The 20623-nt window shown below is 48.5% G+C and overlaps 1 protein-coding gene across 2 annotated transcripts in view; it reads left to right on the top strand.

Moving 5' to 3' along the window:
• Positions 1–14865, top strand: part of LOC128324077 (zinc finger BED domain-containing protein 6-like) — a 37851-nt gene extending 22986 nt beyond the window's left edge. For both annotated transcript variants that reach the window (XM_053248205.1, XM_053248214.1), the window contains exon 2: positions 12734–14865. In XM_053248205.1, the coding sequence (XP_053104180.1) occupies positions 12743–14545 (1803 nt within the window). In that variant the 5' untranslated portion in view covers positions 12734–12742 and the 3' untranslated portion in view covers positions 14546–14865. The remainder of the gene's footprint in view (positions 1–12733) is intronic.
• The last annotated feature ends 5758 nt before the right edge of the window (positions 14866–20623 follow it).

Genomic DNA, 20623 nt, shown 5'->3' with positions numbered 1-20623 from the left:
ATCTCTTTCACTGTTCTCTCTCTTTAACTTCTCCTCCTTCACTCTCCAGTCTCTTTATCTCCCTCCCTGTCTCTCTCCCACACAGCCAGTCACACATGCCAGACTTTTTAATTTATTTTTAAAGTATTTATTTTACTTTTTCTGTGCTTGGGGGTGGGTGAGTCACAAATTAGTGGCTCATTCTGCCCTCACCCTTGCCCCTGGCTGACTGAGAGACTGCCTGTGCCGCCCAGTAGTGTGCCAGACTACTGGTCCACTGCCCCCCCCGGTCACTTTTGACCAGTGTGGGGTAGGAGAAGAACCAGAAGAAGAGCCCCTGGTGGCGCAGTGGTAAAACTGCCGCCCTGTAACCAGAAGGTTACAAGTTCGATCCTGACCAGGGGCTCAAGGTTGACTCAGCCTTCCATCCTTCCGAGGTCGGTAAAATGAGTACCCAGAATGTTGGGGGCAATATGCTAAATCATTGTAAACCGCTTAGAGAGCTCCGGCTATAGAGCGGTATATAAATGTAAGTGCTATTGCTAAGTGCTAAGAGGGGTGAGTGTGTGCACTGTGCAGACCTTTTGTTGTCCCCCTTTCCCCTAGTTGGTGGTTTTAAATAGGGCCTCCTTTATTTTGCATTTGGGTGTGGGGAGGGATATATTCCTTTATTGATAAAACTTCTGTACCCCCCAAACTTTAGTCTCTGGGCGGTTAACATAAAAACAATTAAAACACATATAAAAGTGAAAACAATGCAACAATTAAAAAAGAGTCATAAAATTAAAAACACAGTTTTAAAAAGCTGAGAAAGCTTGGGTGAAAAGATGGGTTTGCAGGTGTTTTTTAAAAATTGCCAGAGATGGGGAGGATCGCATCTCAGCAGGGAGCACATTCCACAATCTTGGAGCAGCGACTGAGAAGGTTTGTCTCTGTGTAGTCACCAGACGAGTTGGTGGTAACTGCAGACGGACCTCCTCAGATGACCTCAATGGGTGGTGGGGCACATAACAAAGAAGATGTTCTCTTAAATACCCAGGGCCTAAGCCATTTAGGGCTTTATAAGTTACAATTAACACTATGTATTTTGCCCGGAAACCTGTTGGCAGCCAGTGAAGCTCCCATCAGCAGAGGAGTAATGTGGTCTCTCCGAGATGACCCAGAGACCAACCTGGCTGCCTCATTCTGAACCAACTGGAGTTTCCGGTCTACATACAAAGGCAGCCCCACATAGAGTGCATTACAAAAGTCAAGTCTGGAGGTTACCAACAGATGTACCACAGTTTTGAGGTCATTGATCTCAAGAAACGGGCGCAGCTGGCGTATCAGCCAGAGCTGATAGAAAGCACCCATGGCCACCGCCTCAACCTGAGAAACCAGGGAGAGGTGTGAATCCAGAAGTACTCCCAGACTGTGAACCTGTTCTAGTTGGGGTCACACTTCCCCAAAAGGAACAGGCAGATCAAAATCATCTCTAGAGTTCTGACCCCGCACAATAAGCACTTCCGTCTTATCTGGATTCAGCTTCAGTTTATTCTCCTTCATCCAGCCCATTACTGCTTCCAGGCAGACATTTAAAGAGGATATGCCAGCTCCTAAAGAAGTTGGCATGGAGAAGTCAATCTGGGTGTCATCAGCGTACTGGTAACACCCAGCTCCAAATCACCTGATGATCTCTCCCAGCGGTTTCATGTAGATGTTAAAAAGCATTGGAGAAAGTACGGAGCCTTGAGGGACGCCATACTTAAGCTCAGATCTCAAAGAGCAACAGTCTCCAATCAACACTATCTGGAAGCTGTCTGAGAGGTAGGAGTGGAACCACTGTAAAACAGTGCCACCCACCCCCAACACTCTCAGATGTTCCAGAAGGATACTATGGTCGATAGTATCGAAAGCCTCCGAGAGATCCAAAAGGACCAACAGAGTCACACTTCCTCTGTCAATTGCCAATTGGAGATCATCCATCAGGCCTACCAAGGCAGACTCCACCCCATTGCCCACCCCAAAACCAGTTCGAAATGGGTCTAGATAATCAGTTTCCTCCAAGACCGCCTGGAACTGAGAGGCCACCACCCTCTCAATTATGTTGCCAGCCATGGGAGGTTGGAAACAGGTCTATAATTGCTCAACTTTGATGGATCTAATGCAGGCTTCTTTAGAAGTGGTCTAATAATTGCTTCCTTAAGACAAGGAGGCATCCTGCCCTCCCTCAGAGAAGCATTTATGTTTTCCATCAGGCTGTCTTTAACAGCCTCCCTGCTAGATTGAACAAGCCATGTTGGACAAGGGTCAAGAGAACAAGTAGTAGGCCTCACCACTCCATGCAGCTTGTCCACATCCTCAGGAGTCATAAAATGAAATTGATCCAGTCGAATTGCATAAGAGGAGTTGCTGGACACCTCCAGTTCAGACACCAAATTAACTGTGGAGTCTCCATCTAGGTCGGCCCGAATCCAAGAGATTTTATCTGGGGAAAAAACTCTTTAAACACATCACAGTGGGCTATGATTTTGGTTCAAGGGAGTGGGGTTGGATACTAGTCCCCTCACAACCCTGAACTCCACTGGCTGTGAACTTGCAGAGGCAATACGGGCAGAAAAGAAACACTTCTTTGCAATACATACTGCCTGAGCATAGATCTTTAATTGTGCTCTATGTCGTAGTGTGTCGGGTTCGAGTTGAGTCTTTCTCCACTTGCGCTCCAGTCGCCTACCTTGCCGCTTCAGCCCCCACAGATCTTCCGTATACTAAGGGGCCAATTTTGAAGTGGGTCAGAGGGGACACTTGGGGGCAATCGTGTCTACTGCCCTGGTGAGCAAGCTTTTCCAATTCTCAACCAGGGCATCAACGGGATCACCAGAAAAGCCAACACTGAATCCCTCCAAGGCTTCTTGGAATCTTACTGTATCCAATAACCTCTTTGAGTGGACCATTCTGATAGGCCCCTCACTTCTTTTGTATACTTTTGTTTGCTTGCTGCCTGTTCTCTTGCAGATTGTTTCTCTTTTTACAGGTTTTTTCTTTCACAGCCCCCCCCCCCTTGTGGGCTATATTGATTGCTTGTATTATATTTATTGTATTGCTTGCTGTGGGTGGAATGGGTGGGTAGGCTTCTGTTAAAGGGGTGATTTAAAATAGGTTGTTTTTTTTAATTAAAAATAAATAAAACTTCAGATTAAAAAACTTTTTGTTTTGATTTTTAGGTTCCCCCATCTTTTCATTTAAGGTTCATTCATTTAAGGTTTTCCCCAATTCTCTTTCCCCCAAAAAGCTTGCCCCCCACTTTTCTACCTGGTTAAGAAGTTAACTGCCTGCCACCCCAGGGAACTATATAACACCTCCCGATTTTCTTTGAAAAGGTTTCCCTCCCTCCAGTTGGCTTTTTTTCCTGCAAAAAGTCTTCCCTTCCCCCCCCCCCTTGGCATTTTCCAAAAAGAATCTCTCCCTCCCAACTAATTGGCCTCCCCTGCCTTTAAAAACTATTTTGCTCCTTTCCGGCCTTTCTCATAAAGTCTCCCACCTTTTAATATGTCTGAGCAATGCGAGTGGTGTGTGCAGGCCAGGCCTCGCAGAAGGTTGCTAGGCAGAGGTGCGAGAGGCCAGGGGCTGGCTGTGCCTGTGGCTGTGGGGCAGAGAGGACGAGGACATGAGGAGCCTGATGATACCCCAGTGCTCCCCATTTGGGAATTCTTTGCCCCAGCTGAGGCATTTGTGTGCAGGATGAACTACCCCCAGCCTGCTGCCAGTGCTGGATGAGGACAAGGGTGAGGCACCTGTGGTGAGTCCATCACCTGTGGCGAGTCCATCATCACGAGGCGGTGGTGCACCACCAGTGGTAGTGGAGTCTGGTGGTGCAGGGCAGGAGGCAGAGGGCAGGGAGGATGTGATGGCTGCCAGTGACACAGCCAGATTCTCCCTCTCTCTTGGGGCCCTTCCCCCTATTATTTTGCTTCTCAGTGGGTCCCCCCTCATGAAGTCCATGCAGTCGTGTCAGGGTCCGGTGGTGTGTCCTCCCACTCTGGCTCTGATGAGGAAGGGTCTGCTGAGGTAGTGGAAAGGTCTGCCTCTCCTCTGCCAGTGGAGCTTGGCCATTCCTCCTCCATGTAGGGCGGAAGGGGGTGGGTGACAGCAGTGGGCAGGTAGTGGCAGCTCCCCCCTAGGACTTCAGTCACCCAGGAGCAAGAGGGCGCCAGAGGCCTTCCAGGGCAGTAGTGTCTGGCAGCATTTTGAGGTGCCTGAAAATGCCCAAACCTATGCGTGCTGTGTCAACTTCAGGGCACAAGTCAGTTGAGGAAAGGATGTGAAGTACCTAGGTACAATGCCCATGTGGTAACACATGGAGCATCATCACCTACGTCTCCTTGGCCTCACTGGTAGTGTTAGTGTGCCTCGTGTGCCTGCAACGAGTGCGGACAAGGGTGGTGTGCCAGCTGTCAAAAAGCAGGCAACACGGCCAGTCCAGCGCTGGACACAGTTGTTGGGCAGCAAGTGTGCTAGTCAGGTGGACCATTGTCACCTCACCCGCCTCATAGGGGAGATGATATCCACCGACAACCAACCTTTTCAGGTGGTTGAGAACTCTGGCTTCCTCCAGGTTCTCCAGTACCTTGTTCTCAACTACATGATCCTCAAAAGGACTATGTTTAGCTGGAATGTGGTCCCCTCCCTGTACCGCTGGTGCAGGGAGCTTGTGTCAGCCAGACTCCGGGTGGCACCAGCGTGCATTTCACAACTGATCTCTGGACCAGTGTCAGTGGAATGCACGCTGCCTTCCTGGCCCTCACTGCCCACTGGTGGGGTCTGGAGAGAGAGGGGGACTCCGTGGGCACTGCCTCTGGCTCCAGCATGGCACAGGTGGGCCGTTCTGCATGTGGAGACCATGGACGTGAGGCACACCATGGATGAGGTGGTGGCCATACTCGGATTGGCAGGTGTCCACAGCTCTCCTAGGGCTTCATTGTCACAGACAATGGCTCCAACATAACCACTGCCATTGAGACAGTCATGGGCTGTGTGAACATACGGTGTACGGCACATATGCTCCTCCTGGCTGTCAGGGATGCCCTCAGCCTTAGGGAGCTGAAGGTGTCCAAGGAACAGGCCCCCCCCCCCACAAGGTGGTGATGGTGCTGCTGCTACTGCCATGGCCACGCTTGTCGAGAAGGCTCGCAAGCTGACCACGCATTTCCACTGCAGCTAGAAGTCCAGGGGCCTGCTTTGCGAGAAGCAGGCTGACTTTGGGCTTCCTAGCCATGTCATCCCAACGGATGTAAAGACTCCACCTTCCTCCTTTTCCAGCGCCTGATGGAGCAGGAAAGAGCCCTTGGCACCCTGGCGAGGGACAAGTCCTTGGCTGTGTACAACCTCTTGAATGCAGAGTGGAATCGCATGCCTGAAGCGGTGTCATCACTCAGGCCCTTCCAGCTTGCCATGAAGGGATTGTGTGACAACACCATTCCCATGAGCCAGGCGCTGCCCACAGCTGTGGGTCTTTAGAAGCAGATGGGTGAACTCCAGACTTCTCTGACCATGCCAGAGGGTCGTGCTCTTGCTGGAAGGCTGAAGTCTGAGGTGGCCAAGAGGCTTGTTGGTGAGTTGGATAGCAGGGAGGGTTATGTCCTTGCTTGTCTCTGCAACCCAGCCATCAAGGGCAATTTCATGAGTGTCAGTGACTTGCCCAAGTGGAGGGACCTCCTGGTCCAGGAAGTTAGGGAGGAGGAGGTCACGGGACCAGGAGGTGGTGTTGGTGCAGGTGCGACTCCCTCTGAGTGACCCGCATCCAGCAGCAGTGTGGGTGGCCAGGCGTTGGCTACCCCTTCTGCTTCCTCTTCCCAGTCCAGCAGCATGGCATCCTAGGCAGCAGCACCAACACAGCAGACACTTCCTCCTGCCGTGAAATCCACCCAGTGGTTTCAGCGGGTGTGCCTTGGCACCTTGCCTGGTGTGCGGGAGGCTTGACCTGCCAGGCCCTCCAGTGCTGAGCAATGCGTTGCCCAGTACTTGGAGGAGCCTGTTGAGGAGGACACCTCAATGGACCGCGCACAGTTCTGGGTGACCCGTCAGTGAGTCTGGCCGGACCTGGTGGTGGTTGCTTTGCGCCTCCTCTCCTGCATGCCCACCAGTGTCCAGAGCGAGCAGGTGTTTTCACGTGCTGGGGACATGGTAAGACCCACTCATTCTGAGTTGGATGTTGGTCTGGTGGAGCAGTTGGTCTTCCTGAAGGTGAACCTCTGCTTGCTTGGCTATTCCGAGCTGGAGGTTGAGCTGGGTGAGGGATTACTGTGATTGGCCCATGGTTGGTCACCTGCCTGGCTCATTCTCTGCTCATCCCTACCCTCCCCCTTCCATCTCTAGCTGAGCTGATGTGATGGCTGACTGAGCCGTGCCTGCCAGGTCACAGTTTGCCCACTACTAGTGCTGTGACTGGCCAAAGGATGATACACCCCACGCCCACTTAAGAAACCCAGTGCTGACCACAAGCCCCTATTTCTTTCTACCTGATAGCTTTCAGGGGCCCGGCACACACAAAAAATAGTAACACAGCCCCATAATAATTCTAGACCAGCCTCCTAGGCACAGGCACCGGCACCGGCGGCCTAAACATATTGTAAATATGTAAAAAATAAAGAAAAAAATTAATCCTCCAAAAATATAAAAAAGGTTATGTTTGAAAATGATGAATCACAAAAATATTGATTTTACAAAATATAAAAACAAAGAAATCATGTTGAGTAGAATTGCATTGAATGTTGATGACAAGATGAATGAATTCTCATGTTGATTTTGATTTACTGTTGATTGATGAAAAAAGCACGATATAGATGAATAAATAGTTCTTGTCAACATATTGATTTTTTAAAATGAGTTCTTTGCGGGGAGGGGAAGGAATTGGGTCTGTATAATTCAGTGCCACTGTGCTTGTACTTGTACTTGAGAGAAGGGTGTCTGTTCCCTCTCCTTTTTGTGTATTAGAATTGCCTGCCCAATTCTAATTAGAATTTTGTGTATTAGAATTGCCTGCCCATAATTATGCCCTCCTCCCCTGTTTCTTGTAGTTGCATCATGGGTTGGCTACTACTGCCTTGTGCCATCTTGTTGGTTTGTGTGGGCAGCTGTTGGCTGTGTGCTCACTGTGGTGTTGGTGTAGCTAGCTAGTCTACTCTGTGGTTTTGTTTGGCTTGGTCCCCTGGACCCCTTCTTGGCTTTTTCAGCTGTAGTGTGCATGATGCAGGAGGAGAGCAGAGCAGAGCAGGTCTGCTTCTGTGGTGGCTTCAGTGGGCATTGGGGCAGTGGTTTTTGTGTGTGTGCATCCTGCAGGAGCAGAGCAGGTCTTTTCTCTATGTGTGCTGTGCTGGCAGTAGGCAGTGGCTTTTCAGATTATTGTCAAGTTGGTGGTTTGTGTCATCTTAGTTGCTTTGGGTAGGTGGACTGACCTGGCTGGTGTTAGGGTGGCTGGATAGGGGCAAAAAACTGAGGTGGCAGTTGGGTGCTCCTAGTATTAATGGTGAAGAAGAAAAATTTCCCTGTAGGATATAATGTAGATTTGGGGCCACCACAAACCCTTCCTCTGGGGTGGCAGGGCACCCCAAAGTGGGTCTGGGGCCATGGCAGAAATGGCCTCAATCCATTCCAGACATCCCCAGATTGATAGGAGCGATTGCTCTATTTATGAATTTCTATAGATTTTAAAATATCTCATTGGAATTGATGGCATGACCTTTCACCCACTGACCCACATTCAGTGATTTCCAATGAGATCTTACTTAAACATAAGAACAGCCCTGCTGGATCAGGCCCAAGGAAGCCCATCCAGTCCATCATCCTGTTTCACATAGTGGCCCACCAGTTGCTGCTGGAAGCCACAGGCAGGAGTTGAGGGCAAAAATCTATGGAAATTCTCTCTAATAAAAGCCTTGGTGTCCGTCCGTGGACGGACACCAAGGCGTGTGTTCGTGCCTCCCTCAGCCATTCTGGGCATGTGCGGAGTGCATGCCCAGAACGCGCTGAGGGAGACATGACCACGGCAACCAGGCGGCCATGATGGCCGGGGGAAGAAGCGGCGGCTGAGGAGAAGCGGCCGCCACGAAGCCGGGCAGGGAGAAGAGGCGGGGGAAGCTGGCCGAGGCGGCGGTGGAGCCGTGGCCGAGGCCTGGCCGCAACGCCGAAGACGGTGGGAGGGAAGAGGCGGCGGGGGAAGAGGACATCGGGGCCAGGCGGGCAGCAATCTGGCCGGCGGGGACGGCACTCTGGGCGGCACTCTGGGAGGCGGGAGGGAAGAAGAAGCGGGGACCGGGGGAAGGCAGCCAGGCGAGCTAAAACTCTAGCAGCGGCTGCAGAGTTAAATAAAATAAACCCTTATTTTAATGGGTGCCCAAGAGAGCAGCCGCGAAGGCGCCCCAGCGACTCCCCTCCTTCCCCCCTTCCCCCCCCTCAGAGGCAGACGGCGGGCCACAGAACTCTGCGCACGACGACGCCTCCATGGCGGTTGCCGTTGCCCTTCTTCGCCCACCGCCAGGAGAGGGAGAGGAGGAGGATGTGCTGCCGGATGGCTGCGGCTCCTTTGGCCCCGCTGCGCCCCCTCACAGCGCCGCCGCTGAGCCCCGAGAAGAGCTGCTGCTTCTGGCCCAAGCCTGAGATGGCGGCGGCACCGTCAGCAGCAACAACAGCGGTCCTGGAACATCCCGCCGTCTCGCCATGCCCGCCAGCCTCGCGTTCTTGCCCGTGCTGCTGCCGAGAAGCCAGGCGAGTGGGCTCCGGCTCCGTGTCTCTGCCCCACATGGCTAGCAAGGTGTTGCGTCTCCCTGCGCTGAGCTCTCAGGTTAGGACGGGTCCGGCCCGGGCACCCTTATTTTAACGGGCGCCCAAGAGAGCAGCCGCGAAGGCGCCCCAGCGACTCCCCTCCTTCCCCCCCTTCCCTCCCCCCCGCTCGGAGGCAGACGGGCGAGCATACCAGGTCTTAAACCAGTTCAGTCCCACTGAACTGTAGGGTGTGCTTTAATATTCCATGTTAGCTTAATTTGGTTTAGTCCCCGAATCTTCAGTGGGGCTAAAGTAATAAGTCCAAATATACTGCTTTAAGTCATTTGCTGCTTGCCAGATTAGAATATATTTGTATACATGTATGCCTTCTCCCACTTTTTCTGACTGCATTTTTAAAAAAACTGCATTGTCTTGATCTTTGGATTTATTTGACTCATTTTTTCATGTAATGCAAATTGTCTTGGGAGCCCTTGGTAGGGTGAAAAGGGAGCATATATAAACCTAAAGCAATGAAATAATAATTAAATTAAATAGACATTAGACAACAGACTTCAAATCCATATGCTAATGCTCTGATGCAGAAATGGACCCTCACCCTGCAACCTCTTTCCTATTCCTTTTAATGAGGGGAGCACATTTGTTTGTATATTCTTTGGGTCCACAGAGACCGGCTCCTTCCATTCGAATGAATGCAACAATGTGTGAATGGAACGGAATGTGTGCATACATCAGGGTGAACATGAACCAGGATCAAATAAGATGTTACATCAAGCATGCAATTGGCCCTGGCATGTGAACCTTTTTCCCTTTTCCTTTCCTTTATTCTTTTGCTTTTTGCTAAATAATAGCTGCAGACCTAATCTGTATCGGGAACACAGAATGGAGGAGGGGGCTTTACTCTTTGTTCTTGCCATGGTCCTGATTCAGACTCCTCCCCCCACAACCTACAGCTGTTTGCCCCTGTTGGGGAGTCTACACACGATAAATCACTTGACAACCTGATTAGAAGGGTTCGTCATAACTTTTTGATTCACTGACTGTCTTCGTATAAGGCCAAATTAACACATACTGTATTTGATTAACACAGAGGATATCCTTGCTAAAAAAAAAAAAGTTTACAACATTAAAATAAACAGTTTTATATCAACTCACAATGCAGCAGTAGGGCAGACTATGACTGTAAGCTGCACACTTTAGAGAGACTTCTATAGCTTTTAATTTATCAAAGGAAACAATCAGCACACTTTGTGGCAGAGGAAATGAAGAGGTTTTTTGGCAGTGCTCTCATGCAATGAGGGAGAGGGAGAGAGAAGGGAGGGAGGAAAGAGGGAGAGGGGGGAAAGGAAGGAAAGGAGGGTGAGAGGGAGAGAGAAGGAAGGAAGGAAGGAAAGAGGGAAAGAGAAAGAAAAAAGAAAGAAGGGAAGGAGAAGAGGGGGAAGAAAGAAGGGAGAGAGAGAAAAGGAAGGAATGAAAGAGAGAGGAAAAAAAAGGAAAGGAGGGCTAGAGAGAGGGAGAAGGAAGGGGGGAACGGTACTAGCGCCCGTTATTTTAACGGGCTTAAAAATACTAGTTCATAAATAAAGAGCAATCACTCTGATCAATTTGGGGATGTCTGGGATGGATTGAGGCCATCCATGCCATGGCCCCAGACTGACTTTGGGGTGCCCTGCCATCCCCCAGAGGAAGGGTTCGGGGCTGCTGCAAATCTACATTATATCCTATGGGGAATTTTTTTAAATTTACTATTAATACTAGGAGAACCCAATTGCCTTGGGAATTGGTGGATGGTGGGCATCCTTGGGTGTTTACCACCCACCCCAGTTTTTTGCCCCTAAGTATTCCACATATGAAATTATGGGCAATAATAACAAATAGTTTAAAAATTCATTAAAAATCGTAGGAATGTCCAATTGCTTTGGAGTTTGGGTGGTAGTTGGCAGCCATGGGTGCCTACCACCCAATCTACTTTTTGAGGCTCGAACCAATTTGAAACAGTTCAAACTGGTTCAAAAAATGTTTGAATTCAAACCAAACCAGGGGGTTCGAACAAAACCAAAACCATACCTCCCCCTCCCAGTTCAAATTTGAACCAAACCAAGCAAACCGGGTTTGTGCACATCCCTATCTGGGGTTACCCTAGGATGGAGGATATACTTACACAATGTGCTGTTTTGTGCTATATATGCAGGTCCTAGGGAGGGACTTCTAGTGCCCTTTGTGGGAAAATAAAAGAAGAAAACCATGGGTGATGGGAGTTCTTGGGATGAGCAAATCTGTATCTTACTTTCAAATTAGGATCCTTGTTTCTAACCATGTGGCTCTTAGCTGTAGCTGCTTAAAAAAAATGCATTGTGGGTTTGAGATCTATAGCCGTAAATTGTGTGAACAATGATTGGCTTTGCTTTTACCATAAAAAACACACACCAGACTTTTCTTAGAATGGGCAAGTTCTTTTACTGAAACATTGAACAAAGATTTGGCTTTGCTGCTTAAAAAGGCTCTTTATGACTGCCTAGAGACTTTGGCAGTGAGTGGTAAACAAATATACTAAATATGAAATATCTGAAGTACACAACCTGGCATCATGTGCCTCAATCATTCTAAACTGAATATTGCTTGCTATGGATAAAAATTTTGCTACCCTCCTGTAAGCATACTCTGACTTAGCAGCAACCAGGAAAAGAACCTTGTCGTTGCCAGAAGGGCAATTAGAATTGTGATGAGTTAGCAGTGGAGAGAGAAGCTTTCCCCTTAATTCAGTATAAAATCTGCACTTCAGCATCAGATGTTCCATAGTCTCCACTTCACCGTTCTGGCAGGGGCATAATCTTTGATCATAGGGCACCTTCCCAAAACGTCCTTCCAATACTGCCGTATGAAGGGCGTTAAGTCTAGCCGCTGAAAGAGCCCTACGATGATCCCCATTAGAGATCCTAAGTAAATATTCAGCGGGGAAATGGCTACTGATTTGGCCTCCTAGGAATAGGCCAGGACCTATTTGGGCAATATCCCCCTGCTTTGTCATGTCCCAGATACGTTGGGTTATGTCAATTTTGGCCTTGCTGTGGCCCAAAGTCCTAATCAGGGGCAGCAAAAAACCCAAGGACACTAACATAGCATTGATATCCTTTTTCCAGTGGGTCATAAAACCATCCTCCAGTATCAAGGGAGCAATGCCCGTAGGGTGAAAAATCAAATTAAGCCAATAAGAGAAAACCATTTTCCAGAGTCTCGCTTCTACAGATGGCCATCCAATCTCGAGCCTCATAGCAGCATTTGAAACTGAGCACAGTAATCTAAGGAGAGACCTAATAAACTTAGACTGCACCATCTCCAACTTCAGATAATTCGTTTTACTCCCTAGCACGCCTCCCACTAGGAGCAAGGCAAGAGCCTTGGCCTTAAAAAAGCTCTAAAGCTACTTGCAGCGAGTGAGCTCGTTTCTTTATGTGCAATGAGCAAATTGCTGAGGTAGCTTTCTGGGTGTTGGCAACAACATAATCCCTATGTGCTATGTACAACTCCAAGATACTTAAATTGTCTGGTCTGCTCTAAAGTATGCCCATTAAGTTTCCATGTAAGCATCCTAGGTCTAGCTGCAAAGACCATGATTTTGGTTTTGTCATAATTCAAAGACCTTGGGCCGAAATAAACCAATACATACATACAAACAATATGAAATATTGTGGTGACCAATGTTTGTATGCAATACATTTTGGGAGACCTCAAATAGAGAAGCCTTAAAAAAAACCACACACAGGAAGTTTTCCTAACCCATTTTTCTAGGAGGTTGTTGTCATGAAAATAAAATAAAATGGTAAAAATAAAACGGCTGGCTGCCCAAGGCAAGCCAGCCAACAAGGTCATGGATGACACAAGAACGGAGAGGCTTGCTGAGTCAGATTGCATTCCTGGCTATGGCTGTACAACATCTATTGGAAGTGGTGTATAAAGTATGGTACTGTTACTACTGGGCCTCTATCTTCCTTTGCAGTTCACAACCATGAGGCGCTTCAGCGACAGTCCAGAAGAGGCATCCAATCCGGAAGCTGAAAATCTTTGCCCTTGCGAACAATTCTTCCAAGATCTTGCTGCATATGCAAGAGAACAAGGCCACATATTTCAACCAGAGGTGCCACCAGAGGGCAGGGAGTCCCCCTTGACAGAGTTTGAGCTCCCAGCTGTGCTAAATGTTCTCCCCGAAGAGGAAGATTTATTCTGTTTGCTCAACCCACCAGATGCAATCCCTGTATCATGCATGCATCCCAGTGCTCTGTCACTCCCTGGCTCCAGTTCCGAAAGCTGCCATGGCAGTGATGGAGGCCCAACGCTGCACTATACATCTGCGAGTGCAAGCAGTGCTGCATTCCTTGGACACCAAAGTGGCCAAGCTTTACCCCCAGCTGAGCATGCTGCATCAGATGAACTAGCCTTGGAACACAACATCAGTAGAGCAATTGAACAAGACCTGAAAAAGTCACTTTGCCCAGTTGTCCACTTCTCCATTGATGTCTGGTCCACAGGACCAGCCACAGGCTATATGTTTATCATAGCACACTGGCTTGTCGATAACGATGGGATTCTGCACAGGCACCGGGCAATGATGGCCGTGTGTGAGGCTCAGAAGAATAACTTGACTGAAATAATATGCCATAGACTAAAAGTGGTGAGGGACAAGTGGCTCTATCCCCTGCAGCTGGAAGTGGGATATGTGGTTACACTCGGAACGGCAGCGGCAAAGGCAGTGAAAGATTCTTGTTTGGGATACATTCTTTCCCCTAACCTTTGCTTGTACCAGCTGATAAAAGCAATGATGGTAAACTACAAAGATGTTCTCATAGGATGGCTACGGGAAATGCTACACAAAATCAGCATTCACTTTGAGCAATCCCTGGTGGCCCAGGACCGTCTGAAAGAACTGCAGTTGCTGTCTGGTCTCCCCCAGGAATTTCTGGAAGAAGAGATGCCCAAAGACCTCTATCTTTTGATGCGGTTTCTAATTGCCCGACAGAGGGCATTCAGGACTTATCAGGAAGAAAACCCTGGCCTCAACTTTAGATATCTGGGTTGGTGCCTGATGTACCATCTAGTCTGCCTCCTGAAGCCATTTGAAGAGGCCATCATGACAATTAGGAATGAAAATGCTAACCTAGGCCAAGTCCTTCATGAGGTCCACTCACTTGAGAGCAAGGTCAAGGACCACCTCCAGCAGCTGCAGCAAGAGTTAAATGTGACTGTTGTTGCTGCTGCTACTCGCTTCGCACATGAGCTGCTGCAAGCTCTGGAAAGCAGCCAGGACCTAGGAAGAATAAAAGAACACATCCTGCACCAGACTGCAACCTTCCTTCATCCATGCTTCAGGGACCACATCTCCAAATATCTGAATGGAGATGTGGAGTCGGAATGGGAGCAATTGAAGAAGTGGGTCATATGGCAAACTGAGAAGGAATACATGAGAAACCTCTCTAGTGATTATGCAGCTTCCTCTTTGACTGAGAGGGCAAGTCTAGAACTGGAATCCTACCTGCAGGACAAGATAGACCCCACACAGTTGGACTTGGATCCCTTGTTCTATTGGAACTCAAAGCGGCACACCTGGCCATGCCTTTCTGTAGTGGCGCTCCAGTATTGCTCATGTCCTCCTACCCCTTTCCTTTTGCAGGAAGTTCATAGTATTGAAGACTTGATGATATTGGGAAGCTTTCAGGAGAGACATGCATTCAACAGACTGAACCAAGACTGGATGGCTGCAGAACTGAGGGTCCCCAGTACTAGCACAGACACAGGAAGTGAATCGGTGGCCTGAAGGAAAGAAATGCAACCCCTGTTCACAGAAATTCTTGACTGGGAATCATTCACAAAGGACTGAGTGTGGGATGCATGGAGGGACATGACAGGATAGGACCTTCATATTATTAGGACACTGCAACATATAGTACCAAAAACTAGGACCCTCTTGTATTGTTGCATCTTTTACATACTACTTTGCATGAAACCGATTGAGCCTATTGTATTAAAACTTACACCGTAGCTCTGCTTGCAGATTTTTAAAAGGGTTTTTGACAGTTGAAACTGTGTCTTAATGGATCTATCTATTTAAATAAAGGTTTCTGGAATATCAATAAATGTTTCTCCAGAGAACGTATATGTATAAAATAATAAATGTTATAAGGTAACTTGTATCTATGAGATGATATCCCACCAGTCTTATGAGGCAGTGTATATGTTACTTCCTCCTTTGCACTCCCTGACCCAATGAATTAGTTGGAGTAATTAAGGGCCACTTTGTTATTGTACAGCGATAACAGAACTTGCGACGAGGTTCCAACTAATCAGAGTGCAGGTACTTTTCTCATGTCGTAGCCCCTCCTTGTGAAGGGCATCCCATACCTGGTGAAAGGCTGGGTCCTGATTTGGTCAGGCTCCATGTCCTGACCTCCTCTCATGGCGAGGCTTCCCCCTTTGAAGGGTGGTGGTGGTCCGACACACCCCAAACCCAAGCCGTCAATGCTCTGAGCAGGTTAGTCGTGTCCACACCCCTGAGTGGGGGCCATTCCCAGCCCTCCGGGCCATCCAAACCCTGTCAGGCTGTTCCTTGACCCCGCCCTCACCCAAACTGGCCCTCCAGCCAATCCCTTTATCTACCTATCCAATACGCACACTCACCTGCCACAGAAGTGGAGCAAACCTCTGATTAGCCCCGCTTCCCACACCCAGTTAGGACTTCCCAAAGACCATGTTGCAAGTCCCGGAGGAACACGTCATTCCCCCAGTCGGAGAGATGCACTCCATCCTCCCTGTACAGGGCTGCGTCCTGCATCCATACATCAGGGTGCTGTATTACTGCCTTGCCCTGAAGCAAACCCAAGTCATTGCCTCCCAGTGAATGACCAAGACATGTGGTGTCCCTTTTGCGGCTACATGCTCAATCCATTTCTGCCGCTCCTGCCAGGCTACTCAGCACATGCTGGCATGGTACCCCAAACCCAGTTGGGTGCACACCACAGCATTGCCACACACCAGAACATGCCCAGGAGTGGGGTATCGGGTCATTCCCTGATCCACCCCCAGGGAGGGAGAGGTCATGAATCCGGCGGTGTTCACCTATGGCAAAGCGTAAGGCTGTGGGGGACCCCAAGGCCCAGGGAAGGGGCCTAACCCCTGCCCCTCCTATTGATTGCTCTGGAGATCCCGCCAAATGTCACAGCAGGGGGAGCAAGTTGACCTGGAAACATCCTATCCGCCACAGCCGAAGTGGTTGAAAGCCACCCCTCCAAAAGAGTCCAAGCACCCCATGACCTGCCTTAGGGGCAGGGTAGATAAGCCATCAGACTAGCAGCCTCCCAATCTGTGACTGACATTGTATCCCTTCAAGTGCTGCAGTGATACACAGCGGGCAGATGTTACCTGCTTAATCAAGAACAGTGCTAAACATTGGCAGCGCTGATAATGGATACATCTTCATATCCTCATCCATGCACCTCCCTACACCCCATTACAGCAACGTGGGCAGGGATGAGCTAACCTCGAATGAGTCTAACTCCTGTAGGTTGATAACCTGCCTCCCTCCCTTCATCACTGCCTTCTGTCATACCAGACAGTTACTGTTGGGTCCAGATGGAGCTACAGGGACAGTGGATGTAATGTCCCCCATCGCAAAATGGATGCAGTCCTTTTATTTCTGATCCCTTCATAGGACACCAAGCCAGGGTTGTGTGCTACCCATATATAAAAAAAACCTTTCTGGATCCCTATCCTAAATGTATTCCCCAATTAATTTCCGGGCTAATACCGTACAAAGCTCCGATCTGTGGAAATGTACTAATGTATGGATGTGAGCCTCCCCATGAGCGACGTGAGAGGCAGTTTAAAGAAAGAATGCTATATATCAACCTGATTGCAAGGCAACCCTCTGTGTCCGTCCCAATTCCTATTTGAGCTGCCCAGGGAGTCATCGCACAGGATGGAACATAGAATTCATGTACCAGGTCACCTGAGCTATATTGTATATGTTGTCCCCAGTGCACCCAAATCCCATGGGAGTATGGGCCCCTGGCACCAGAAACCCAGCAGATACTTGCCCAACCAGGTGTGTGGAGATGAAGCCATCCTCTTCAGTTGTCTAGGTCTACACATGTGCCCATCTGCACCACAAGCAGGACCTCCGTCACTGTTGTGGCTCTGAGCTCGTGTGTCTTGAAAAGCCACCCCACCTCTGATCCAATGTCCTGGTCCAGGTTTCTGCTACCTGATTCCGAGCCTATTGCAGGGGCATTGAGAGTAGAGGTTGTGAATAAGGGGCTCCCCAACGTTCTACCTGACGCTACTCTATGACCTCTGATATCCCTTAAGGTATTTCCTGGTGTGTCACCCTCTGTCCTTTCCTCCTCAAGGGCCGATGGAAACATCTCCCTTCCTCCTTACCTGTTCTTTATGTAGCTCTTAGATTAGGATTAGACCTTTCAGGATTTAGTTCTACAACAATCCCCATGTGTTTCCTCTGATAGTTGCAACAACTAAACTCTGCCAACTGCTCTATAATTGGAGTGTGTGCTCAGCCTTAGAGCGCTGCTGGTTACTGCTGGGGGTAAAATAACAACCCCTGGTCAGGCAGATGCAAGCCAAGACCCTGCCCTCTTTCCATTGACACGAACCCCAGTTGTCGTTCTGAGCATCCACACTGCCTCCTGTGGAGTCATCCATCCAGCCCACTATTGTCTGTACAGACTGGCTGTGCTTGTCTTCTGAGCAACCAAAGGACTTGTCCCTATCACTCATTAACCTTCCATTTCTATTCCAAAGGCTACATAAGAACATAACAGTCCTGCTGGATCAGGCCAAGGCCTATCTAGTCCAGCATCCTGTTCCCTACAGTGGCCTACCAGATGCCACTGGAAGCCACAGGCAGGAGTTGAGGGCATGTTCTCTCTCCTGCCATTACTCCCCTGCAACTGGTACTCAGAGGCATCCTGCCTTTGAGGCTGGAGGTGGCCCACAGCCCTCCAACTGGTAGCCATTGATAGACCTCTTCTCCATGAAGTTATCCAAACCCCTCTTAAAGCCATCCAGGTTGTTGGCTGTCACCACATCCTCTGGCAGAGAGTATCCCTCTCTGTCCATGAGAGTCCTCTCTGTAGACATGATAGAGCCAGGCCTATTTCTGTGGAACTTTCTCCTTCTTACAGGCAAAAGAGTGCTTTTTGTTTGCTGAAAAACATTGCACTTTGGTTCCAGCATGCAAATTTATCAGTCCTCTTATTAAGCTGAATTCCTCATAGGAACATAGGAAGCTACCATGTACTGAGTCAGACCATTGGTCCATAAAGTTCAGTCTTGCCTACACAGACTGGCAGCAGCTTCTCCAAGGTTGCAGGTGGGAGTCCTTCTCACTCCTGTCCTGGAGATGCCAGGGAGGAAACTTGGAAGTGGTATGCCTCTTCCAGAGCAGCTCCATCTCCAACTGGGAACATCTTATAGTGCCTGTCCTTCTAGTCTCTCACCCATATGCCACTGAGTTGGACCCCACTCAGCTAAGGGGTCCAGTCGTGCATTTCCATAACTGCCTGACCATGTGTGTGTAACAATGCCCCTAGAGAGAATGCTTCCCAATAAATTTGGTTAATGAACTTGCTCAATATGAACTTGGTCCATATCCCCACAATATGAACTTGGTCGATACCCCCACAATTCATCAGTGCCCCCAAATCAGTCAACGTTCCCCAATCAATCAAATGAATCAATGCTCCCCAACCAATCAAATCCATCAAGTATGTTCTCTGGATTTCCATTTAAAATCTCTAATTCCCATTGAATGTTTTATGTGTTTTCCCTTTTTTTGTTGCTGTCTTGGGGGCGGGGTTGGGTTAGGTGACCTCAAGGTAGTTTTCCCAGATGAAGAGGAACTCTTGGTTTGCTTAAAAAAATACATATCTTAACATGAGGCTTAAGCTGGTGAACAGTATAAATGATGGCATTTCTTTCTTTCTTTCTTTCTTTCTTTCTTTCTTTCTTTCTTTCTTTCTTTCTTTCTTTCTTTCTTTCTTTCTTTCTTTCTATCCCAGGCCTGACACTCTGGGGGAACCAACTTGGGAAATCTAGGCTTAACAGGGTTCTCAGTGTTCCTCCCAAGGAGCTGAGCATTTTCATGCCTTTTTCAGCATGGCTGCCATTTTGGGGCTCATGCTCTGCCGTGGCATTTAGAAAGCCACCTTGCCTTTTCTCCCTCGGTGCTGGTCAATGGTGGTAATATAGTAATCTAATCTTGTGCAAGGGTGTATTTGCTCAAATTTTGCCTGGCCAACTTTGAGTGAGATGTCCCCCATTCCAAGGGCCCACCAATGAGGTGGTAAAATAGGTGGGGGATTTGGGTTAGGCATATGAAAACGGGTCAAATTCAGACCGGTTCAGTTCGATGGTTCGGATTCAAACTGAACTAGCCATCAGGTTTGAGCTGCAGGTTCAAATTTGAACCAAACTCTGTGTTTTTTTATTCAAACTGGTTTGAGCTGGTTCAAACCTCCAAAAGTGTGTGGGGTGGTAGTTGGCACCCCTGGGTACCTACCACCCAGACCCCAAAGCAATCAAACACTCATTCGATTTTTTATGAATTTTTGAAATATATATATTTTTCTCATAGGGTATAATGGGACTTGCCCATTATCCCCTATTGTGGAGCACCTAGGGGCACAAAAGTGGGGTGGTTGTAGGCACCCAGCAGAAACTACCACCCATGAAACTCCAAGGCAATTGGACACTCCTCCGATTATTGGTGAATTTTTAAATTATTTTTAAATTCCTCATAAGGAATAATGAGGATTCCAGCAACCGTATCGGTTCACATCGGGGGGAGGGGGGGAGGGCTGGCCTAGAGTGGATTGTGGTGGGTGGTAGTTCCCAAGGGGGGCAAGGAAGGTACTAGAATTATTTGAAAGGAATTTGGCAAAGGGCTGATTTTTAAGGGATTTTTGAAATTTACACAGCTAAGGTTTTTCTCCATAAGGAAGAATGGGGGTTTCAGCAGCCCCATAACTGCACTGGGGGGGCCGGGGGGGCCCAGAGCAAGTAGTGGTATATTGCACAGAGGGTGCCAACCACCCCCATGGATTTCTAACCCATGAGGTACAGGGTTTTATTGTTTCTGAGGTGTCCTGAGTGTAGATTCTCTGGTATCAAATGAGATTTTCAATGACAAACCATGAATCCACTCTCATTTGCTACCAGAGAATCTACACTCAGAACACCTCAGAAACAACCACAGGCCAACCAAGGCAGTCTCAACCCCATAGCCCACACAAAAGCCAGTTTGAAATGGGTCTAGATAATTTGCATTATCCAAAACTGCCTGGAGCTGAGTGGCCACCACCCACTCAGCCACCTTGCCCAACCATGGAAGATTCTTCAGGTGTGGTTTAATAATAGTCTCCTTCAGACAAGGAGGCCTCCTGTCCTCTCTCAGAGAAGTATTTATAACATTAACCATCAGAGGCATAACTAGGGAAAATAGCGCCTATGGCAAGCACTGAAATTGCGCCCCTATCCAAACAGGAATGATGGGACTTGTAGTCAACAATATCTGGAAATCCTTGTTAAAAGGAACACTGTACCATCTAGACATGGTTGTTGATCAAAACCTGAAAACATGAGCCATCTCTGTAAAAGACTTAGAACAGTCAGGAGTTATGCGAGGATTCCAAGTGTCATTTTCTCTGTCTCATCTCATGCTTTTTAAAAAACATGACTTTGTCCTAGAGGATCACCTGCCCAAATAGCCACTAGCAAAATAGGGGAAGAAGAAGGTGGTGGTGGTGGTGGGGTGTCTATAAACCAGTGAATGATTCCTGCCAGCCTTTGTCTTGTGATGACTGTTGGCTCATGATGGGGTATA

The sequence above is a fragment of the Hemicordylus capensis genome, chromosome 1 (genome assembly GCF_027244095.1).
Source record: "Hemicordylus capensis ecotype Gifberg chromosome 1, rHemCap1.1.pri, whole genome shotgun sequence".
Classification (NCBI taxonomy): domain Eukaryota; kingdom Metazoa; phylum Chordata; class Lepidosauria; order Squamata; family Cordylidae; genus Hemicordylus; species Hemicordylus capensis.
This window is presented reverse-complemented; position numbering and strand designations above follow the sequence as displayed.